This window comes from Phocoena sinus, chromosome 3 (genome assembly GCF_008692025.1).
Source record: "Phocoena sinus isolate mPhoSin1 chromosome 3, mPhoSin1.pri, whole genome shotgun sequence".
NCBI classification, from domain to species: Eukaryota; Metazoa; Chordata; class Mammalia; order Artiodactyla; family Phocoenidae; genus Phocoena; species Phocoena sinus.
In genome coordinates, this window is record NC_045765.1 from 5,263,318 (window position 1) to 5,287,642 (window position 24,325).

A 24,325-nucleotide genomic window follows, 5' to 3' on the forward strand; every position below is an offset into this window, starting at 1 on the left:
GGAGCGGCTGGGCCCGTGAGCCATGGCCGCTGAGCCTGCACGTCCGGAGCCTGTGCTCCGCAAGGGGAGCGGCCACAACAGTGAGAGGCCCGCGTACCACAAAAAACAAAAACAAAAACATCTACCTCATACCCACTGTTGTGCAAATTAATAATAAAATTATAAATTAATAAAGAAATAACAAGACCTTTAGAAATCTTCCTATGTGCCTAGAAGATTGCTGGGGTTAATTCATGTAATCTTCACAACAACCCACTGGAGTGGGTACTGCTATTATCAATGCCATTTTAAAGATGGGGGAACTGGGATACAGACAGGTGAAGTAACTTGCCCAAGGTCACACAGTGAGTAGAACAGAATTTGGGCTTGAACCTGGTAGTCTGCTCCAGAGTCTGTTTCTAAACCAAATGCCTCTCAATGGGCTAAATAAAATAAAAATCTAAAAATAAAACAAATAATATAAAAGTAAAACAAAATTTTTTAATAAATAAATAAGAATAAAGAAAAAGAAAAAATAAATGAAAGAATGTACATAAGTACTAACACAGTGGCTGACACATAAGTGCTCAATTAAAATAGGGGCTATCTTAATTAGAATCAAAGGCCCAATGTGAGCTGTCATGTGTCTACAGATAAACATTTTTATTTTATTTATTTATTTATTTATTTGGCTGCACCGTGCGGCTTACGAGATCTTAGTTCCCTAACCAGGGATCGAACCCTGGGCCACAGCAGTGAAAGCGCTGAGCCCCAATCACTGGACTGCCAGGGAATTCCCACCAAGATTTTTAAAGTCAAAAGAAAACTATGCTGAAAGGTGTTACAAAATGTCATATTTGATATTAAAATATATTTTAATGAAAAAAATATTATTGATCTTTGTTTGAGCTTTTGGGTGCACCCTAAAATTGTGTGCCCAAGGAAAATACCTCACTTGCCTCACCCTAATCCCGGCCCTGCTTCCAAACCTCCAGGACTCCTGAATTTCCTAAGGTTGGCCTGGGTCTCTAACCTGGGTTGACAGCACAGGGAGAACAGGAGCCTTTCCTGAAGGACGAGCGGCAGCAGGTACCCCAAGGACTCACCACGACCTTCAGGGTCTTCTTGACACCATCACTGATGAAGTGGTTGTAGACAGCAGCCTTGACCTCCACCTCATGGAGGCCGACCTTCAGGGGCACAATGACATAAGGCACGGGCACCGAGGACTTGGGTGGGATGATTAGAGTCTGCTGGTGGCGCTTCTTGGCAGTTGCCAGGCTACAGAAGGCTGAATTGTAGAGCAATTCCACCCTCACCTGCCGGGGAGAGAGAGCATCAAGTCAGGGGAATGTACCACAGACCCTCTTCTCCAAGCCCCCATCATGCTTCCATTGCACCAGGGGCCCACCTTGAGCGCCTCCACCTCCCGGTAGTTGTAGAGGACAGCTCGAATCTCCACCTGCTCATTGCGCACAACAGAGTAGGGTAGACGCAGGTCAATGAAGAAATCCTGCATCACTGTGACCTCATAGGGGTCAGCCACACAGATCCCTGCCCGGGTGGAAACAGAACACGAAGTGTCAGGGGTGGGGCAGGGAGTGGGCAAGGTGGACTGGATCCAAGTTCAGGTCCAAGTTCTTGCCCCTACCAATGTCTCAGTGCTTACCTCTGACCACTGGAGCTGTCCCAAGGTCAGCCTGTCTTTGCAGAAGCCCATAGACGAACCATCATTAATGGTGATAACTTACAGATGGTGGTGGTGGCAGGGAGTTGCCATGACTTAATGGTTCCCATTTTCTCTGTAATTTTACTCATAGATAGATGTGTAGGAGGAAAGAAGGCAAGCATAAATGAAGGGTCTATATGTATGATCTCCAAAATGGTAGCCCCAAGTGGTCACTGGGCACTTGAAATGTGGCTAGCTCGAGTGAGAACTGGATTCCTACTTTTATTTCCTTTTAATTAACTTAGATTTAAACTTAAAAAACCAATGCTCATTGTGAATGTAATAAAAACCACTGAATCGTACACTTTCAAATGGTGACTTTCATGTTATGTGAATTACATCTCAATTTTAAAAAGGATGCTTGATTCAGTGATTGGAAAATTTTTAAAGTTTTTAGTTTAAGTATGTTTAGAACAACTTGGATAGGCTAATCTACCTTTTCAACTGTAAATTTTATGGATCCCAAAATACAGATCGGAGTATTTTCAATGAAAAGCTAGCATCCTAATTTAGATGCACTGTCAGTATAAAATACATGGCAGATTTCAAAGGCTTAGTACAAACAGAAATAAAATACATGGGGCTTCCCTGGTGGCACAGTGGTTGAGAGTCTGCCTGCCGATGCAGGGGACACAGGTTCGTGCCCCAGTCCGGGAAGATCCCACAGGCCGCGGACCGGCTGGGCCCGTGAGCCATGGCCGCTGAGCCTGAGCGTCCGGAGCCTGTGCTCCGCAGCAGGAGATGCCACAACAGTGAGAGGCCACATACCACAAAAAAAAAAAAAAAAAAAAAACAACTTGATTCATAAATTTGAGATATTAATCGGTTATTCTTAAATATTAATAGATTTGCTATTGTAACATGATTACTGTGGTAGTGGTTTTGCAAATTTTTACAAAATGTTGGAATAATAATATTTTGGATATATTTGGATTAAATTAATTGTATTATTAAAATTGATTTAATCTACTGCTTTTTTGTGGGGCTACCAGAAAATTTTAAATGACATACACAGCTTACTTTATATTTCTAATGGACAGTGCTGATCTACATTGTAAAAATTAATGAAAGGACACCTCAACTAAAATTGAAGAAGGGAAGGCCTGAAGAGGGAGCTCTGATGCCCTACCACTGACTTCAGTTATCCCAAACAGGAAGATGTCAACAGATCCCAACAGGAAGAAGCTTCAACTACAGACCCCAACTAGAAGAGATGTTTGCACTCCCAAACAGAAAGTGCAATTAACTTAACTACAGCAGGAGGAAGGAAGATTTTCTTCCTGCCCAGCAACAAGCCCAGCCAATGAAAACACTGCAGCTCAGCCAATGAGAAACTGTCTTACCTGAACTGTTACTTTCCTCCAATGAGGACATTTTTCTCTTGCTGATGACTTGTTTGCCCTACCCTTCATTCTATAAAAACCTTTCATTTTGTACAATTCCTCTGAGTATCTCTCTCCTCGCCAGATAAGATGCTGCCCAGCTCATGAATTGTTTAACAAACCTAATTAGATCTTCAAATTTACTCAGTTGAATTTTGTTAACAACATTGAGCAAAACGATGCTTAAAAACAGTGGTTACTTGTGATACAACAGTTACCAGATTAAATGTAAGCAAAGTGTTGATGCAAGTGAAATTTGTGAAAAATTATCACATTAATAATAATCTTACACCAAGAAATCTATTAAGATTGGAGGGAATTCCCTGGCGGTCCAGTGGTTAGGACTCCCTGCTCTCACTGCTGAGGGCCAATCCCTGACTGGACCAGGGTTCAATCCCTGGCTGGGGAACTAAGATTCCATAAGCCACACACCACCGCCAAAAAAGAAAAAAAAAAAAGATCTGATAATTTTCCGTATTCTTCAATGGCATAAAAAATAATAATCAGAGGCTTAAACAAAATCCTTATTTCCCAATCTACAGTCATTTACTCATCACCCTTGGGGGGTCTGCTATAGTCACTGGTTTAATTTACCATTTCTTACCTACTATTTACATTTTTAAACTCAAATTTAATTTACTACGGTGCATGAGAACCCAGGTTCTTGTGCTATAAACAGGTTACCTCAAGGAAAACAAAATGATTTTGTTAAATACTAGTTAGCTTGTGTTGCCCGCAGAAAGCTAGACCACTCTCTCTTCGTTTAAAAAAGGAGTTAAACAAGAAGTAGAGACAAGGTAAAGACATCCTTACACTAGACTTAGCTTTTCTCCTTGAATGAGATGGAAGGAAGAATGGAAAGAGAACCAAAAAGGGAATGACTTCTGATACACAATTCCTGTCACTTCAAGGCAGTGAAACAATTATTCTGTGTGATACTGTGACAGTGGCTACAAGTCATGATGTATTTATCCAAACCCATAGAATGTACAACACCAAGAGTGAATCCTAATGTCAACTATGGACTTCAGTTCGTAATAATGTATCAGTATTGGCCCATCCACTATAACAAACGTACCACACTAATGCAAGATGTTAACAATAGGGGAATCTGGGGGAGAGAGGGGTACATGGCACCTCTCTACATATTTTGCTCAATTGTTTCTGAAAACCTAATACATTTTAAAAAAATCTCTTCCCTAAAAAGAAATGAGGGACTTCGCTGGTGGTCCAGTGGTTAAGAATCCGCCTTCCAATGCAGGGGACGTGAGTTCAATCCCTGGTCTGGGAACTAAGATCCCCCATGCCACAGGGCAACTAAGCCCGTGACCCACAACTACTGAGCACGCAAGCCACAACTAGAGAGCCCATGTGCTCTGGAGCCAGTACACCACAACTAGAGAGAAGCCCTCATGCCAAAACGAAGAGCCCGCGCTGCAACTAAGACCCCACGCAGCCAAAAAGTAAATAAATAAATAAATAAATATATATATATATATTTTTTTTTTTTTTGCGGTACGCGGGCCTCTCACTGTTGTGGCCTCTCCCTTTGCAGAGCACAGGCTCCGGACGCCCAGGCTCAGCGGCCATGGCCCACAGGCCCAGCCGCTCTGCGGCATGTGGGATCCTCCCAGACCGGGGCACGAACCCGTGTCCCCTGCATCGGCAGGCGGACTCCCAACCACTGTGCCACCAGGGAAGCCCTAAATAAATATTTTTTAAAAAAAGACATGACTACGCCAGAAACTAATACAACACTGTAAATCAACTATACTTCAATTAAAAAAAAAGAAAGAAAGAAAGAAATGACTTCTGATGCCTGCTTTGTGTCATTTAAGGGAGCGCCTATGCATCTCCGAAAGGAATTTACCCTTTGATCCCTAAAGTATGTTCGACTCCAATAATAAAAATAATAGCTCACACTCATTGAACATTTACAATGTGTCAGGTACTATTATCACTATTATAAAATCCCAACACTTTGAATAGGTACTATTTCTATTGTGCCCATTTTACGGATGAGCACAGAGAGGCTGGGTAACTTGACGAAGGCCACACAGCTGCCCAGAGGAGGACCTGCGATTTGGACACAGGCACTTGGGCTTGGGAAGCTCCTTGCTTTTAACCTTACTGACTCTTTAATTCCTAATAGCTCACAAGTCTAAAAATTTCAAGTTCTATTGGTTATCATGTTTCAGTCTTTATTCTGAAGTTTGGATTCCTGAAAGTTTCATTCACTTGTGATCCTGGGCAAGTCACCTTCTCTCCCTGGCTTCAGTGTTCTCAGTTGTAGGAGAATCATAGTACCAACCTTATAGGGTAGTTGTGAGCATTAAATGAGGTAATATGTAGAGAGTTAATGATGTTGAAAAGACATCACAGGCAAGATCTAAAAACCACAGGGATTCTGCCCCACCCCCCCCGGGACATTTGGTAATATCTGGGGACATCTTGGATGTCACAACTAGGGAGATGGGTTGCTACTGGAATCTAGCAGGTAGAAGCCATGAAGATACCCAACATCTTATATCACACAGAATGGTCCCCTGCCACAAAGAATGACCCAGCCCAGAATGACATCAGTGATGAGATTGAGAAATGCTGGTGCAGGGAAGAACTCTTCCAACATTCATGTCCATACAAATCTCCTGGGGATCAGGAGATGTTTCCAGTAATAAAATGCACATTCTGACTGAGCAGGTTAGGAGTGACTAAGATTCTGAATGTCTAACAAACTCCCTGGTAAACCTACTTTACCAGATTGCAGCTGGCCCAGGAAATAGGCTTTGAGGGGCAAGGATCTAACTGTGGTTTTCAACTTCTTTTTTTTTTTCAAGCTGCAGGAACTTTTTTTTAGGTAAAGGGAACCTCACACAGAATCTCGATATATGGAAATGTACAACAGGCAAATATGAAGATGCTCTGATTTGAAACAGGGATGGGGGCCCCAAACTAGATCTGTGCTGAGTGGTTTTGGAGTCTCAGGCAGAAGGAAAACTCTGCGCTCTGTGTATATGATTTCATCTGCCATCATCACTTGTTCAAGACAAATGAGCAGAAAATTGCAATACCTTCCATTAGAAGCAAGATAGACAAAGAAGCAGATTTTGAAAACCTTGAAGCCAGGAAAGTAAAATGATAATAAAGTGTAATTTATGATAAATTACAACGAAACAAACTTATACTAGAGTATATTAAGTTCTGAGTTTGCTATAAATAAAATACACTTAATGTTGTGAGTTTTAATACACCTAGTTTTAAAATGTTTCAGTGTTTTCAATAGTTTTTCAACCTCTTTAATGCTCTGGAAAAAATTAAATATACATAAAACATGCATATGGGACACATCTTTCCTTTTACCTCAAACTCCATTATGACTTGGCACGGTGCTGGTTTATATTTAAAATTTGGATATTTTGTACAACATGTTTTTTTTGCATTCATTTTGATTTTTTTCCAAAAAAACTATCGCATGAAAATATGATTTATCTTGATGACTGAGTTTTTTTGGCACCCACTTAATTTTGCATTCAAAGTCAGTGCCTCACTCTCCTTACCCCATTCTCAGATCTGCTATAAGTCATCCATATTTGGCTAGGGTGTGTCAGGGTCTCACACCCAGCCCTTGGTGGCGGTGGGGCGGGAGGGCAGGGGGTGTACACATACACCTTTTTTTGTCGTGTTTCACAATCTAACCACCAATGTTTCAATCACTCATTTCATCCCGCTTCCTCTTTTAGTTTTTCTTTGTCGACCTGGTTTTTTTTTTTGCGGTACGCGGGCCTCACACTGTTGCAGCCTCTCCCGCTGCAGAGCACAGGCTCCGGACGGCATGTGGGATCTTCCCGGACCGGGGCACGAACCCGCGTTCCCTGCATTGGCAGGCAGACTCTCAACCACTGCGCCACCAGGGAAGCCCTATTTTTTCTTAATTGCTTTACCCAGTATCATGGCAACATCACCCCTGCAAAGTTTTTGTTGCTATAAATCATTCTGTATGATACTGTGATGGTGGATACATGTCATTATACATTTGTCCAAACCCATAGAACGTAAAAAACCAAGAGTGAACCCTGACCTCAGCTAAGAACTTGCAGTGATCATGATGTATCCATGCATCCTTCGATTGTTACAAATGCACCATGCTGGTGGGGGATGTTGATGGTGAGGGAGACTGTGTCTGTGGTGGGGAAAGGGGTATATGGGAAATCTCTGCACCATCCTCTCAATTTTGCTCTGAACTAAAACTGCACTAAAACTAAAATCTATTTACAAAAAGCACAATGTCACTCACATTCTACACTCTAATGCCTCTCCAGGAACCAGAGGAAAGTGTCAGCCACCAGGAAACAAAGGATCTGTCAGGATTGAATGAGAAAATGCCCGGGGCGGTCTGGGGTCCTGGCCTCCTGAGGACCAGACCACCATCCTCTCTCACCTTTCTTGTCTGACAAGCTCACAGCCAGAATCTCCCAAGTGGTGATGGAGTCTTTCAGAAACACGTTCATGAGCTTCGTGGAGATTCTGGATCGGGGAGAGGAGGCATTAGAAGATACCTAGCATGGTGGAGGGGGAGAGCTGGTAGGGAGGGGCCCCAAGGGACAGGGTTGGAGTGTCTGGTGGGTGGGCACGTGTAGGTAGCCCCAACTCTTCTAGTCTAGGTTGTGTGATTCCACAATGATTCCAGAAAAGAGGGGGCATTGAGGTGCGTGCAAACTCAATGTCCAGTCTGGGGTGATGATAGGGGCTGGCCTGGGGGTGGGTTGAAGTGGGAGCATCCCAGCCTTACCCATTTTTGTCTGGGACTTTAAGGTCCTCAACAATGGTCCACAGCCAGCTCTCTGGGAACTGGCTTCGGGAAATGATGTCCTCCTCCGGGATTATTTCCTCATCCAGGTCACCTGCGGGGGGTGGGAGTTAAAACAGACCCACTTTCCCCACTGTCCCCTTTTAGATATTTATCTCTATAATACCCTGGAGGGATTCCTAGCAGCGACACACCCAGGGTCACGTGATCACTTCCGGGGACCCTAGGCACATTTGCCTCTGGGGGCTCCTTTCTCCATAAAAAAAGTTAAAAATCATATTTTACAATTCTGTTGGTAGAAAGGTGAATATAAGCCAGGCTGAACTGGATTGATTTTTTTCCCTGTCTTTGATTTCCAAGGGAATGAAAACATTTTCATGAATGAGCCTCTGAAAGCATCATTGGCCCCCAAACACCATGCCTGCTGTGTCTGATGGTTAAGTCCATCCTGAAAGCAACGAGGTAAGCTGAGAGATTCCCCAGACTTGATGGAGATTGCTGAAGAGATGGTGGCCTTTAAATGCCAGCTTGACCCCGTCTGCACGTAAACGGAGCTGGGCTGGAATAGAGTTCAAACCTGGCTGGGCTTTCCTCAAAAAACGATGAACAGATTTTAATTTGGTTCTGGGTCTGTCTAACGACAAAGTAGGTGGAATTCCATAGATGCCCAAATCCACCCATACTCTGGAATAATCCATCAAAGTGCCCTTGGGGTACTAACTTTTAATCAACCCTCTGTCTCACCCCAGTTGGCTACAGAAATGACACAATGCTGGAAAAAAAAAACCAAAACACCCGTGTGCGTAAATTATACCCCAGTAAATCAGAAGTTTTGTCCAAATTTCCTCTTTGTGAAAGAAAAGTCTTGGGTCACTGGAGCAGACAGCACCATGTCTAGTTATTGCAATTTGCAAAGAGACTGAAGGTAGAAGCCTTTGTTCATGTGTGTTGGGAATCTTTGTGTCTTTGGAGCAGGGGGAGGGATGGAGGAGTTGCTAGCTTTCCAGGTAAAGGAATTTAGGCCTACTTGACCACTTTGGCAATGGCGGCCATTGAGAGGTGCCTGCAAACATTCAGTTTTGACAAAGCGCATCCTGGCAGAAAAGTCCTTCTCTTAGTTAAGACATATTAAAAGATGTTTAAAAAAAGGAGGGATCAGTTCACACCGGGGTCCTCTGCCTCTCAGCAGACGGCAGTGGGGACTCTTGTTAGTTCTGTAAATGCCACTTTGTGGTGGAGACCATTCTGGTTTTGCTTGAAATGGGCTTCTAAGAGAATTTTCTCTTGGCTTTGCTTAAGACTGACTTGGCCTGAGGTATAAAGTTTCAAGTGTGTACATCCAGAACTGAATGAATGAATGAATGAACGAACATTGATTAGGCGTAAGTTAGGCACCTCTCTTTGGAAGGCAACATGAATTAGTTTTCTTTGGTGAAGGCAAGGCTAGAACCCATCTTAGTCTTCCCATTGGCAACTAGTGTGACCAGCCCTATCATCTAGAATTGCTCTCAGACCACGGATGTCCTGGGCACTGCTAAGGTCAAACTTCAGAAGGACCTAGTCCCCCACTGGACTGGGTCCTTCTTCCCTCAGACCTGAATCACCTAGCTCCTCATCTGAAGGCTTCTTTCTTCCTCTGACAGGCGCCTCCTCTCTCCTCGGATAAGCACCTCCCTCCTTGGACAGGCACCTCCTCCCTTGGACAGGCACCTCTCCCCCCTTGGATAGGCACCTTCCCCCCTTGGATAGGCACCTGCCCCCCTTGGATAGGCACCTCCCTGCCTTGGATAGGCACCTGCCCCCCTTGGATAGGCACCTGCCCCCTGGGATAGGCACCTGCCCCCCTTGGATAGGCACCTCCCCGCCTTGGACAGGCACCTCCCCCTCGGACAGGCACCTCCTCCTCCCTTGGACAGGGGACTCCTCCCTGCCACCGGACTCACTCCTGGCCAGCTCCAGTGTCCCGTCGCGGCTGTGCTGCAGCCGCAGCTGGGCGATGTATTCACAGCAGTCCAGGAAGGCCTTCACGCATGCGTCGCCTTGCAGGATGAACTGGGCCCGGCGCTGGCACGGGAACTTCATGGGGTTGTCCCGCATGCCGTCCTCACAGCACTTGCGCAGCTCCTTGTTGTACTGACCGGCTGTGGGAGCACAGATCCCCCGCCCCGCACCCCCTCAGCCTCGAAGCAGGAGGCACTCAGGACAGACCCCAGGGAGAACTTCCCCACGGCCAGGCCCTCCCCCTCCCTCTCCGTCTGGGATCCCGTAGGGGCTGGATCTCGGGTGGGAAGCGGTGGGCGAGCGCCGACGGAGGGCTCCCACCTTTATCCATCCTCTTTTCCATGAGCTGCACCGAGCGGCGTCGGCGGGGGGCTGGTTTCGGACACTGAGGATCTAAGGGCAGGTGGACCGGGAACCAGATGGATTAGGCATCTACTGTGTGTCCTTGGTTTCCTCCCCACAGTAACCCCCGGTGAGGTCGGGGTGTTATCGATCCCATTTGACAGATGTAGAAACTGAGGCTCCGAAAGAAGTAATACGCTAGATGGTGGTGGAGGCGGGACTTCAATACCCCCACCCCCATCCCAGAGCGCTGCCCTTAACCTGTTCTCAGTATCTGGGAGGTGGAAGCCCCGCCCCTCCCTAGCCCTGCTGCTGGCTGCATCCTCACCTGTCCTCTGGGCGGTCTGTAAGCCTTTGCTGGTCTTGAGGGCCAGCCCTGCATCCGTGAAGACGCCGGCATAGTCACGTCCACTGCCTGGGGTACAGCCAATGTCTGCCTTCTCCACTACGTCCCAGATCTGCAGTGGGGAGTGGAGGTCAAGAGTGTGGTGAGATCGGGTCAGCCATGCCTCCACCGATTGGCCAACCCGTCCATCCAACCCCACCCCATCCATCCTCATCCTGGTCCCCAGGCTGGCCGGCCATGGTGGACCATCTGGAGTTAGACCTGGAGCTGTGTCCATCCCCGGGACCATCCCCAGCTTGGACCCTTGTCCATCCACATTCTCATCGTCAACTTGACTTCAACCCATCCCCGTATCTGCGTCCATTCGGACCTCTACACTTAACCCACACTCAAACCCATTTGTTCCCCCCAGCACCATTCCCACCTCAACCCAACGCCGTCTCTAAGCCAACCTCAGTGACGCGGGGGCATACCTTACTCTGGGTCAATTTGTTCTTCTTATTCAGCACAAACACGCCCTTGTCCACGGCCACCAGCCCCACTCGGGACCCCTGGTCAGCCTCGATCTTCAGGGTTATCTGTTGCCCAGGCCTATGGTGCTTCTCTTCCTTCCCGCCATTTTTCACCACCAGCTATGGTCAGGGGTGGGGTTGGGTGGGGAGACGTTTGGAGGGGAGGGAGGGAGAAGTCAGCCCTGCAAGGCCCTGGTCTCTGGAAGCCAAAGACAAAGGAGGTCCTGGGCTGGACTGAAAGGAGAGAGAGAGGAAGGGAGGCAGGCAGAACCGGCATCAGGCAGAAAGTCAAGAAAAGAGAGAAAGCCAGGAGCAAGAGAGATACTGAGTACAAGCTTCCAGTTACAAAATAAATGAGTCTTGGGGATGAAAGTCAATAACCACATAATATCTCTGTATGGTGACACACGGTCACTCACTGGACTCATCGTGGTGAACACTTTGATACGTAGAGAAATATCGAATCACTATGTTGTAGACCAGGAACTAACATAGTGATGTAGGTTGATTGTACTTCACGACAAACAAACAGACTCAGAAAAAGAGATCAGATTTGTGGTTACCAGAGGTAAGGGGAGGGGGAATCGAATTACAACTTCCAGTTGTAAGATGAATAAGTACCCGAGGTGTAAGGTACAAGATGCAAATATATATAATTAACGCTGCTGTACGTTATATATGAAAGTCATTAGAGGAAACCCTGAGTTCTCACCACAAGGGAAAAGATTATTTTTTCTATTTCTTTAATTCTGTACCTCTATGAGATGATGGATGTTCACTCAACTTACTGTGATCATTTCATGATGTACGTAAGTCAAATCATTATGCCCTACACCTTAAAGTTAGTGCTGTATGTCAATTACATCTCAATAAAACTGGAAGAAAAAAAGATACTGAGACTGAAACATAAAGGGAAGAAAAGAAGGAGAGAGGCAGGAACCCTGCAAATAGGGGAGAGGGACAGATTCAGAAGGTCGGAGAGAGGTCTTCCCTGGTGGCGCAGTGGTTAAGAATCCGCCTGCCAATGCAGAGGACATTGGTTCGAGCCCTGGTCCGGGAAGATCCCACATGCCGCGGAGCAACTAAGCCCATGTGCCACAACTACTGAGCCCGTGTGCCACAACTACTGAAGCCCACGCGCCTAAAGCCCATGCTCTGCAACAAGAGAAGCCACCACAATGAGAAGCCCGTGCACCGCAACGAAGAGTAGCCCCCGCTCGCAACTAGAGAAAAGCCCGAGTGCAGCAACGAAGACCCAACACAGCCAAAAATAAATAAATAAATAAAATAAATTTAGAAATTTTAAAAAGGAGTTGGAGAGAGACAGAGCCAGAGGGCCCAAGATGGGGAGAGTGACAGCCAGGTGGAGAGTCCCCAGATGGGCACAGAGAGATGCCACAAAGCTTACCGTGCCCACACATGAGTCCTTGACATCCACCCACACGGAGTCGGCCACCACCTCCCTCTGGTTGTTGCTGGTGATCAGCGTGTAATAGGCCACCAGGCGGAAGGAAGGGATGAAGTCCGGTGTGATGGTAATGGGCAACACCACCAGGTCCTGGCCGGGCTCTCGCACCTGCCGCCCCACCTTCAACAGCTTCCCCTTGTTCATGATCTGGGGAGAACAGGTCGGTATAAGTATCGGAAAGGTAAGAGGGAGGATGGCGGGGGCAGCCGGGATGGTGGAGGGCTCCCGGGGGTGCTGGGTGTTCTAGGAAGCCACAGACCAAGTAAGTGTAGTAGCGGATCTTGGCTTGGTGGCTGGGGTCCGTGCGCAGGTGGAAGTTGACATTGAGAGTCTCCCCAGGCTTGAGCTCCACTCGGGGCACAGAGAGGTGCAGGTAATTGTTGGAGTTGCCCTGGGTGTTGTAGGGTAGGGCCTGCATGGTCCTAGTGGCCTGTCGTGCCTCTGGGATATTCTCCTGCCGTGTGCGTACCTGGGCAAGGAAAGATGGATGCATGCTGGCCCCCCAGAGATGTCCACACCCATATCCCTGGGACCAGGGAATATGGTATTTTATGTGGCAAGAGAGACTTTGCAGATGAGATTAGGTTAAGGATCTTGAGGAAATGGGGAAGAGATGGGATTATCCAGGTGGGTGCAATGCCATTGCAAGGGTCCTTATAAGACGTCTAGGCAGAAGGTAGGACCCTGCTGTGCAGATGAGAACCCTTCTATGCATGCAAACTACCATATATATATAGGATGGATAAACACCAAGGTCCTACTGTATAGCACGGGGAACTATATACAGTATCCTGTGATAAACCATAGTGGAAAAGAATATGAAAAAGAAGGTATATACACATATATATATATATATATATAACTGAGTCACTTTGCCATGCAGCAGAAGTTAACACGACATCGTAAATCAACTATGCTTCAAGAAAATAAAGTAAAAAAAAGAGCCCTTCTATGTAAATGAAAACATCTCTCTGTGGATGGCACATCCCTTTATGCAAATGAAAGGACCCCCCCTGTATGCCCAGGACAGGATCCCTTTGTGCAAATGTCAGGACCCTGCTCTACAAGATCAAGCCCCCTGTCTCCCGGCGCGGGGTCGCGAGGCTGGCCTGGACTCACGGTGATGGTCAGGGGCTGCCGGGTGTTGAGTGTGTTGATGCTCAGCTTGGCCACACCGTCCTCCTGGGTCAAGGACTGCACGTTGGTGCCCTGGGTCACCACCGGGATGTGGCGGGCAGGGGAGCCGTCGGGGTTCGTCACGAACACCTGTGGGTGCAGGCCAGGTGGAGGGGGTTCAGGCAGACCTAGAGGCATGGTCAAGCTCAGGAGCAGTGGAGGGGGTTTGCAGCCCCGCCCTGAATCTCACCATGAGGTCGAAGGGCATGGCGGGTTTGAAGAACTTGGGGGTCTTGGTGAAGTGGATCTGGTAGGGGGAGGTCACGATGGGGATCCCGGTACGCTCTGCCTCCACCATGTCGCTGCCTGAGGGGGGCCAATCGTGAGGGTGGGCTCCTGGGCCACTCCTCAGGACCAGGCCTCCCCCCTCAGATTGGACTCTGCCTTCATACTGGGCCTCCCATCTCAGACTGGACCGTACAGTGGTGCTGGGCCCCTGCCCTCAGCCTGGCCTCACCTGAGTGCAGGATGACGGTGACAGACACATATAAGGACTTGCCCACTAGGGCATCGGGTTGGGAGGGCTGTACCCCGTTCAGCAAGACCTGTCGTTGCAGTTTGGCCTCCCCAGTACCGTCAGTGATCTGGGGGAGACAGTGAAGGCTCAGCGGAGGCGGGGGTTGGGGTGGGGAGGGGGGCTCAGGTGCGGGAGGGGCGCTGATGGGGACAAGAAGGATACTCAGAGTGGAAGAGACTTAGAGGGGGCCTCTGTTAGGTACCGGAACACGGGTGAGGGAGTGGGCCAATGAAATCCTCCGGTCATCATCCTGGACTCCAAAGATGACGAAAGCTGTTCCATCCACATTCTCCCCGTACAAGAACCTGTGAGGTGGGGAGAGTCTCAGATTCTCCCCTCCTTAAAAAGATGAGTCTTCCTCCAAACTTCTGTTGGCTGTGGCTGAGCCCCTCCCCCTAGCTGGTCCCTCCCCTGTCCCTCACCTGGCAATGATGTTGACTTTCAGGCCACCTGGGTCATCGATGTAGTAGAATTTCTCTTCAGGCTCCACTTGGACCTCAAAACTGGGCAGCACTGGGGGAACAGGTCGTGGTGGGCAGTGAGCCAGCACTGGGCCCAGAATTATGTGCTCCCCCCTCCTTCCCCACGCGCCCACCTGCGGCTCCCTGCTCCCCTTACCGTATTCCTTCACCTCAAACTCGGCAGAGAAGACCTGCTGCGGAGAATCTTCGTAGTGGGCTTTGATCTTCCACTGCCCCATGCTGTGGCGAAAGCAGGCTAGTGATCTGACCAGACCTAGCAGCCCCCCACTCCCTCTTCTGGGGTAGGGGAGCCCTGAACCCCCTCCTGGAGAGCGTGACATACTTGACCAGCTCTGGGATGTTCCAAGACAAGGGCAAGATGCCAAACTGGTTGTGAGAAGACAGGGAGTCCCGCTTGATGGGAATGCCATCGGGGGTCTGTGGGGAGACAGGGAGAGAAATGGCTCTTCAGAGACCAGGCTTAGCCCTTTGGCTCTCCCCTCCCTCTCTGTGTCTGGACACTGTGTCGTGTCTACAGGGGCAGTGGTTAAGAACATGCACCTGAGCCAGTCAGCCTGGGTTCAAATCCCCACTGTGCCACTTACAAGCTGTGTGACGTGGGCAAGTTACTTAACCTCTCTGTGCTCAGTGTACACATCTAGAAAACGGAGATAATTATAGCTCCTATGTCACTGGTTTGGTATGGTGATCAGTGTCTCTCTGAAAACTAATAAAAATTAGCATTTATCGCCTACTTTTGTGCAGGACCCTGCACTAAGCATTTGATTTGTATAAATCACACATAATTGCCCACATTTGCCTTTTTTGACCTAAAGCATAGCAATGTCGCATGGCTTGACCTAATACACATATGATTTCATTTGTTGCCAACAGTTAAACAACAGGAGACATCACATAGGAATCTGGTATTCTGGCTTCTCTTGGAAATTGGGGTAATTGTGGATAACGTGCTCCTGTTGGCACAAGGTGACATTTCATGGGAGCCGGGCAGCTCTGTGCCTTTAGAGGAGGTGTGTGTTGTGTTCTCTGTTCCCCGCATATCCCACAATCCCTAAAGCCAGCTCACAGCTTTCAGAACCTGGTCCCTGTTAGGTTTGTGTGATCTCAGTACATACTCACGAAGACCCCGTGAGGAGCACATACTCCATTCCTTCCCTTCCTTCTCTCTCCGTTCCTCCTACACTTGTTTTTCCCTGCCCATTGCTCCCTGCTTCTTTCTACCCTCTCCTTCCTTCTCTCCCTTCTTCCAGTAAGTTTTTATTTACCCTACTACCTGGCAAGCGTGGCCTCAACAGATAATTCCTTTCCGTTTGGAATTTAAGTTCAAAGGATGTTGGGAGAAGGTGCAATTAACAAATGAATAAATCCAATTTAGAAGATGCTAAAGGGAGATGGCCCCGGAGGAAAATAAGAGTGGAGGAAGGGAAAATGAGAGTGGAGTGCTTGTGTGTGTGTGTGGGGGGGGGGGGGGGGTGAGAGAGGGGGTGTTGCAATTTTTTTTTTTTTTTTTTTTGCGGTACGCGGGCCTCTCACTGTTGTGGCCTCTCCCGTTGCGGAGCACAGGTTCCGGCCGTGGCTCACGGGCCTAGCCGCTCCGCGGCATGTGGGATCTTCCCAGACCGGGACACGAACCTGTGTCCCCTGCATCGGCAGGCGGACTCTCAACCACTGCGCCACCAGGGAAGCCCTGGGTGTTGCAATTTTATGGGGCGCTCCGAGAGGTCTCACTGTAAAACTGGGACACTGGTGATATTTGAGCAAAGACTTGAAGGAGGTGATGGAGCAAGCTGTGTGGAAATTTGGAGGAAGAGGGTTTTTTGGGTAGGGGGAATAGCCTGTGCAAAGGTCCTGGGGCAGACTGTGCCTGGGCTGGAACAGTGAGGAGGCCGGTGTGGCTGGAGCAGAGTGAGCGAGGGGGAGACAGGGAGGAGGTGAGAGCAGGCAGGGGACGGGGTAGGTAGGGCCAGGCCTAGTGGGCAGCGGGGAGGACTTGGGCTTTTACCTCGAGGGAGGTGGGAGCCCTGGAGCGCTGCGGGCAGAGGAGGGGTGCTCACAGGCGCCCTCTGGCGGCACTAGCCGGAACAGACTACATAGAATTAGCGTCTGTCATTATCCCAATCTTCAGATGAGGAAAGGGAGACTTGGAAAGGTGAAGTGACCTGCCCAGAGTCAAACAGTGACCAGGGGTTTATCGGGACCCAGAATCCACGGGCGCAAGCATCTCTATACGTAGTCTCCCTGGGCCCCCGCCCCCTCTCCCCACCTGTGTGCCTCTACATATTTCTTTGCCTTTAGGTCTCTGCTGCTGGGCCTTTGCCGGTGTCTTCTTTCTCTGTCTCTATCTCTTTGTCTCTCCCCGAGTCTCTGCCCCGGGTAGGTCTAGGGCCCCGGTTGGCTGGTACCTCAATGCTGACGATAACTGTCTGGCCCACGGGCAGCAGCTTGTGGTCAACGGTAAAGATCCGATAGAGGACTGAGACGAGGCAGGCGGGAGAGAAAGGGAGAGCTGGGTGAGGCCCTGCCCCTCCCCCCAGCCCTGCCCCCGGCCCTCTCCAGCCACCCCCAGACCCTTACCCGTGGAGCCTGGGGTGTAGATGGTCTTGTCCGTCTGGATGAAGAGGTACCCACTCTGAAGGCTTATCAGCACCACCTTCTCCACCAGGACGTTCCCGAAGGCCGCCTGGACAGTCACGAATTTGTGCCCCTTGTCTGATTTTAACTCCTTGCTGGCCGGGATCTGGGCATGAACAAGGGATTATTTAGGCGTCTGCTCTAGGGCCCCTTGCCTTTGGCTGGATCCACACCTGCCCCTCTTCACAACAGAGGCTGCCCATCACTCCTGGTCTCCCTTGTTTGCCAAGGTTTGGGGAAAAAAAGGGTACTTGGAGAGAGGGCAAGGGCAAGAGAGGGGGTGGGAGTCAGAGGGAAGGATGGGAAGGGGGAATCAGACAGTGGGCTCAGAAGAGGGAGAGCTCAGAACGGGAAGGGGACTCCGAAAGAGGAGGAGACTCAGAGAGGGGAGGGGCTGTGAAGGGAGAGAGGGCTTAGGGCTTAGAGGGGGAGGGGCTTGGAGGGGAGGGGCTCAGAAATGGGTGGGGGGGCTCAGAGATGGTCCTGCTTGGAAGGGGGTGGAGTTGAGAGAGATAAGGGGGCTATGTATAGCACAGGGAACTCTGGTCAATATTATGTAACAACCTAAATGGGAAAAGAACTTGAAAAAGAATATATACATGTATATGTATAACTGAATCACTTTGCTGTACACCTGAAATTATAACAGCATTGTTAATCAACTATACTCCAATATAAAATAAAAAGTTAAAAAAAAAAGGTGGAGGCACCTCAGAGAAAGCACTGGAAGAAGCAGCGGGAGGGGCTCAGCAAAGGGAGGGTCTCAAAAGGGGCGGAGATTCAGAGAGGGGAGGGGCTCAGAATGGGGAGGAGACTCAGACAGAAGGGGCTGGGCTCAGATAGAGTGGGTGGGGCTCAGAGAGGGAGGAGGGGCTCAGCAGCCTGAGCACTCAAAGACGGGGTGGGGTGTCAGCGGGGCTGGGCTCCCGTGCGTGCCCACCTTTATGGTGACGGTGCCCAGGTAGCCATTGGCACTGTTCAGCTCGGTGTTTTCGCTGGACAGCACTTGTCTCTTGGACGGGAAGTCGTGGACAGTGACGGCGACTGGTATATTCCCTTCCCCTTCGTGGGCCTCCAGCACCACCGTCTCCTCGCTCTCCAGACGCAGGATGTTGGGGGTGATCATGGAATACCTGCCAGAGGGGAGCACAGGGCATGGAGCTGTCATGCCTGGAGCCCGAGATGCCAGCCCTATCCGGGTTAGCGCTCTGCCCCAGCCCCTGTTCCCACAGGGGATCTGGTGACCGGCAGACAGCTCAGGGGCTTCAAATCCCATCAACTCCTGAACCTCCAAATCAAAACCACCAACTCTGGGAGCCCTGACCCCTAAATCTTTAAACACCTCAAGTCTCTAAACGCCCAACCCTGGAACACCCTAAACTTCTCCCTAAACTTTTAGCACCCCAGACCTATAAATACAACCAACTCCACCTCCTCATTCACATAGACCCATACGAAATCCCTAAACCCTTAAATCCTGAAACTACAAACTCCCAGATCCTATGAAGTCCAAACTTCCCGTCCACAGAATCACCCAATACCGCGCATGCGCCCTAAACTTGCAGGGACCTGTACCCACAAATGCCCACTCCCATCTCAGAAGCAGCCTTGTTTGGGGTCGGGCTGTGACTACTCACATGGGGTCCCCCAGGGCCAGGGGGAGACTGGCCAGCAGCAGCAGCAGACTGGGACCCGAGGTAGGATGCATGGTGCCAGGACAGTGAAGGGACAGAGGGACGGAGGGACAGAGAGACAGAGGGGCGGGGGGAGGAGTGAGCAGAGCTTGCTGGAGGCTGCCTTTTATCTAGCTCCCGCCTTTCTCCGTCCTCAGCCCAGCCCTCCACTCCCAATGGGCTCCCCACTCCCTGGTACTGCCCCAGATTTCTCAATAGTATTTACTAAGTTTTTCAGTCTGTGGGGCAGCATGAACTTGGGGTAAGTAACCCGAGGGCATGTCCTCCTGCAACAGGAACACAACAGCCTCCTGCCCTGGACTCCCTCAGGGTCAAGGCCAGCTGGTGAACAGGGATCTTTCCCTGTCACACCCACTTGGTAGTAGAGGAAAATTGAGGACAGAGGGGCCCCCCCCACCCCAGATATGTGGGCCTGATCCTCAGTACACTTTTGGCTGTGCATTTATTCACCAAACCCTCCCTGTGAGTCCATCTCTATGCTGGCAGCTGGAGTCCCACTTCTAGAATCTTCCATGTTGGGGTGGGGGTGGGGGACAGAGTCCAGCACCAAAGCTCCTAGCTCCATGGAGTGCCTTCCCCAGTGGAGAAGAACTCATCTTCTTGGGGGGGTCAGGGAAGGCTTCTTGGAGGAGGGGACATTTCAGCTGGGCTTTGAAGTATGTATAGGAGCTCACCATCCAGGTAAGAATATTTTCTAGGGCAAGGAGAGCCTGGAGCTCCCTTCACCTCCTCTCATCAAGAAACCTGAGTAGTGGGACTTCCCTGGCGGTCCAGTGGGTAAGACCCTGCACTTCCACTGCAGGGGTCATGGGTTCAAGCCCTGGTCGGGGAACTGAGATTCCCCCATGCCTCAAGCTGTGGCCAAAAAAAAAAAAAAAAAAAAAGAGGCCTGAGTGGCTGTGATGGTTTATAAAAGTCATAATTGAGGAAAGTCCCATGGCTAGCTTTTGTGTTACATCAGCAACCTCTTAGCATATTATTATTTAAAAATGTATTTAACTTTTTGCATACTCCTATGGTTCCGCATCTAAAAATAACCTTCCTCCTGCTCCTATCGCTAGCCATCAGGGTCTCAGACATGACCATGTAACCAAATCTTGTGTCTCTTTCCAGAGGTATCTTAAGTGTTTACAAATGTTCACACGTTCTAAAAGCAAACATCAGCAAAGCTCTACACACTCTTTCTTCTGGTCTCCCTGGGTTACACCTTTTGCTGTTTCATAAACGATATACCTTAGACATTGTTTAATATCAGTGCTCAGAGAGCTTCCTTGTTCTTACAGGCAACTGCCCAGTATTACATTGTGTGGAAGTAACCAGACTGGTGGACAGACAGACTTCCTATTGTTACAAAACCACGCTCCCTCCAGGGAGTAATCTTGAGCTTGCATTATTTCCCAGCTCTCACAATTATTAAGTGGTAAACTTTGGGCAACTTACTGATAACCACCTGAGCCTCAGTTTCCTCCTGTAAAGTAGAGTTATAACAGCAGCAACTTCAAAGGGTTCTTACCGCAACGAGAAGAGATAATCCTGGATCAAAGCCTGCGTGCAACAGTAATCTTGCTAGATATCGCTAAATTCTCCTCCATAATTATATTGATTTGCATACTTGCCGGCCCTGCACAGAATTGTCAATTTCCTCATGGCCTCCCCTTGAGGGCATATTGGCAAAACTTTGTATTTTTGCCTCTGTGTCATTTTAATTTGATTTTAAGTTGGGCATCTGGCGGAAGGGGGGATGTGAAGTCAGGTGTCGGAGGGGGATGGTGCGTTGATGGGGGATCCAGACCCCTGGAGGGCTGTTTTCCAAAGCTTCCTTGAAGGGGTTAACGGGGACCTCACTCTGATTTCCTGTAAACCGTGCCATTTTCTTGGTCATGCCCCCGTAACCCAAGTAGGGGGTGGCATGGAGCAGTAGAACAAACCTGGCTTGTGTCTGCTTTGATTGCGACACCCTTTCTTTGGAAGAGGAGGCGGGTGAGGCAAACACCTGCTTACTCTCCAGATATGGGGCTCCACTTCTGAAACTGGGAAGGGGGCCACCTGCTAGGATTCTCCCAAACCCCAATATTTATCTTCCTCCCCTTTCCCCCCACCAAAGTACCCACCCAGTCTCCTGGTTTCATTATAGCCTTAAAGCATTCAGGGTTGTGATTTTACAACCTTGAGAAGGAATTCCTGCTGGCCTCGGTCTCCCTGCAAGCCTGGCTGCTCCTACCCCAGAGCCTCTGTTAGTACATCTGAGCAATGGGACTGATGGTAGTTCCTGCTGTTTTGACAATTAAGGGAACACAGATGGCTTGGAGCCCTGGGCTTGGAGAGAAGGCTCATGGCCATGGTGGTGGAGGTCTGGGAAGGGTCCTGCCCATGACCTCCAAGAATTGACCAGAGGGATGGAGGTGAAAATGGACCAAGGTCTCCTGGAAGGGAAGGAAACCAGAGGAATTCTTCCAGGCTTTTTCCCGGGGAATGGACGTTTGCGCCCAGAAGTTTGGGAGGGGGATGGCGGGCAAGATAAGCCGGCAGGGGAGAGAGAGAAGGAGGGAGAGTGAGGCTGCTGGGCAGGTTCTAAGTGGGATATCTAGGAGACTCTTTTTTTTTTGGCTGTGCCACTCTGCTTGCGGGATCTTAGTTCCCCGACCAGGGATCAAACCCAGGCCCCCTGCCCTGGAAACGCGGAATCCTAACCACTGGACCGCCAGGGAATTCCCTCTAGGAAACTCATACCGACAAAGTATTTGTTATTTACCTGAAATTCAAATTTAACTGGGCATCCTGTATTTTGTCTGGCAACCCTAGCTGGGGTGCAAACAGAGAATAAAGGGAAAAATGGGCATGATTTCTAGGTGGGGGGAGCCCAGGTACCCCCTTCCCTCCCCTGCACCTGCTTCAGTGCCATTATCTCCTGATGTACCCCATCCCCACCCTTCCCCCATACAGGCGCTGCCATGCCAGGGAGCAGCAGAGACCCCCCTCTCCCCCTCCCCACGACCCCCGCCAGTTCCAGGATGGGTGCTATACTGCTTTCTGGGAATCTTCCTCCAGGACCCAGAGCCAGGCCCTGCTTCCAACCACCTCCCCCATCCAGCTCCCCGCCCCACCAGCAGCCTGGACTCCCCCTTCCCAACTCATTACTCATTAACTTGTGGTTAACCTTGACCTGATTAAACCCATCCACTTGCCCTCTGGCTCCTTCCCTCCACCACCTCACACAGCATAGCAGAGGCCTGGGCACCAAGGACCCTTTTTTTTCTGGGCTGCGCAGCAGGGCTTGTGGGATCTTAGTTCCCCGACCAGGGATTGAACCCAGGACACCGCAGTGAGAATGCAGAGTCCTATCCACTGGACCATCAGGGAATTCCGGGCCGGAGGTTTTGACTGCAGCTCTGCCTTCCCCCAGCCTCGATTCCTCATCTGTAAATTAGACATTCACAACCATGGAACCTCCCTCTGAGTCTTGAAGTGACAGCACGTGGCATCAGGCAAGCTGAGTCCAGTGCCCAGCACATGGCCAGCGCACAATGTACTTGAATTTTATTTTTACTAACACCTGCCCCTCCTCTCTCTCGTCTTATTTCGGTGACAGTCCCTCCGGGCCTCCAAGCCAGAGTCCCCCCCCCCCGCTTCCTCCCTCTCCCTCATCCATCCCCTGTGAGCAGCCCTGTGACCCCTAGGCTGTCTCTCCCAACCCATCCTTTCTCTCCCAACCCATCCTTTCTCTCCATCCCTAAGGCCCCGGCCTCCTTGCTGTAAACTCACCTCTTCCAGGTCATCTAGTCCACAGCAACTGGGCATTTTTTTTTTCTAAAACACACCTTTGCATTCTTTCTATAAAATTATGATGCATGATACAGGACTATGCGCTAATGACTGTGAACATCTTGGCTACAGCATCTTAACGATTTTATGCATCTAACTTGTTTATTCCAAATGACTTAGGTGCTACTACTATCCCCGTTTTACAGATAAAGAAACTGAGGGCTTTGGCCACTTGCCCAAGATCCTCTAGCTGGTAAGAACTGAGATTTGAACCCGGCAGCTGGGCTCCAGAGTTTGTGCTCCTTAAACCGTATGAGTTTCTGACTGCTGTTATAACAGATGACCACAGCCCTGGTGGCTTAAAACAAGACATTTATTGGGTTTCCCTGGTGGCACAGTGATTGAGAGTCCGCCTGCCAAGGCAGGGGACACGGGTTCGTGCCCTGGTCCACATGCCGCGGAGTGGCTGGGCCCGTGATCCATGGCTGCTGAGCCAAAAAAACCAAAACCAACCAAACAAAAAAACCCACTGGAAAACAATACATTTATTATGCTGCAGTTCTGCAGGGCAGAAGTCTGAAACTGAGGTGTCAGTAGGGCTGTGTTCCTTCTGGAGGCTCTAGGGGAGAATCCGTTCCTGGGTTTTTCCAGCTTCTAGGGGCTGCCTACATTCCTTGGCTAGTGGCCCCTTCTTCCATCTTCAAAGCACATCACACTAGCCTGTTTACAGCATCACATCTCATTCTCTGATCCTGACCCTCCCACCTCCCTCTTTTTTTTTTTTTTTTTGCTGTATGCGGGCCTCTCACTGTTGTGGCCTCTCCCGTTGTGGAGCACAGGCTCCGTGGCATGTGGGATCTTCCCGGACCGGGGCACGAACCCGTGTCCCCTGCATCGGCAGGCGGCCTCTCAACCACTGCGCCACCAGGGAAGCCCCCGCCTCCCTCTTAAAAGGACCCTTGTAATGACAACGCACCCACTCGAATAATCCAGAATCATCCCCCATTCTAAGATCCTTAATTGAATCACACCTGTCAAGTGCCTCTTGTCATGTAAGGGAACATAGTCACAGGCTCTGGGGATTAGGGCGGGGACAACTTGGGAGAGCCATGACTGCCCACCCCAGCATGCACGTGGTGTAAAACGCCATCCCTGTACTACCACGTCCCACCCTGCTTTAAACTCTTCCTTGGCTCCCGTGGGCCCCAGAATCAAGTCCAAGTGTGTCTGCCTGCTTTTAGGCTTCTGCCAGCTGCTCTTGCCCTCCCACTGGCCAAGCCAGACCTGCAGTGGAGCTTGCAAGCTATTCTGGGCATTGCCTTGCTGCATAATTTCCTCAGTCTGCAATGCCTTCCCACTTCCTTCTTTGTCTGGCTGGGCTATATATTCATCTGGGCCCTAGTTAGACACATTTCCGCTTGCAGGAAGCCTTGACCCCAGCCTGATTCCCTCCCCCTGGCCCATGCCTGTGGTCCCCACCAAGGAGTATTTTTCAGA

The 24,325-nt window shown here is 49.7% G+C and overlaps 1 protein-coding gene and 1 non-coding gene across 2 annotated transcripts in view; both read right to left on the reverse strand.

Moving 5' to 3' along the window:
• Positions 1-19,126, reverse strand: part of C3 (complement C3) — a 35,346-nt gene extending 16,220 nt beyond the window's left edge. The window contains exons 1-21 of the mRNA XM_032626759.1: positions 19,010-19,126; positions 18,313-18,505; positions 17,316-17,478; positions 17,144-17,214; positions 15,064-15,158; positions 14,878-14,960; positions 14,682-14,772; positions 14,462-14,564; positions 14,200-14,326; positions 13,933-14,048; positions 13,686-13,832; positions 12,826-13,035; positions 12,507-12,713; positions 11,060-11,218; positions 10,569-10,698; positions 10,220-10,291; positions 9,841-10,038; positions 7,880-7,991; positions 7,529-7,614; positions 1,391-1,533; positions 1,086-1,298 (exon numbers count right to left, since the gene is read on the reverse strand). Coding sequence (XP_032482650.1) covers positions 1,086-1,298; positions 1,391-1,533; positions 7,529-7,614; positions 7,880-7,991; positions 9,841-10,038; positions 10,220-10,291; positions 10,569-10,698; positions 11,060-11,218; positions 12,507-12,713; positions 12,826-13,035; positions 13,686-13,832; positions 13,933-14,048; positions 14,200-14,326; positions 14,462-14,564; positions 14,682-14,772; positions 14,878-14,960; positions 15,064-15,158; positions 17,144-17,214; positions 17,316-17,478; positions 18,313-18,505; positions 19,010-19,080 — 2,790 coding nt within the window. The 5' untranslated portion in view covers positions 19,081-19,126. The remainder of the gene's footprint in view (positions 1-1,085; positions 1,299-1,390; positions 1,534-7,528; positions 7,615-7,879; positions 7,992-9,840; positions 10,039-10,219; positions 10,292-10,568; positions 10,699-11,059; positions 11,219-12,506; positions 12,714-12,825; positions 13,036-13,685; positions 13,833-13,932; positions 14,049-14,199; positions 14,327-14,461; positions 14,565-14,681; positions 14,773-14,877; positions 14,961-15,063; positions 15,159-17,143; positions 17,215-17,315; positions 17,479-18,312; positions 18,506-19,009) is intronic.
• A 3,228-nt stretch (positions 19,127-22,354) lies between these two features.
• Positions 22,355-22,426, reverse strand: TRNAE-CUC. Its single transcript has one exon. It is a non-coding gene; the product is annotated as a tRNA-Glu (tRNA).
• Positions 22,427-24,325: the final 1,899 nt, after the last annotated feature.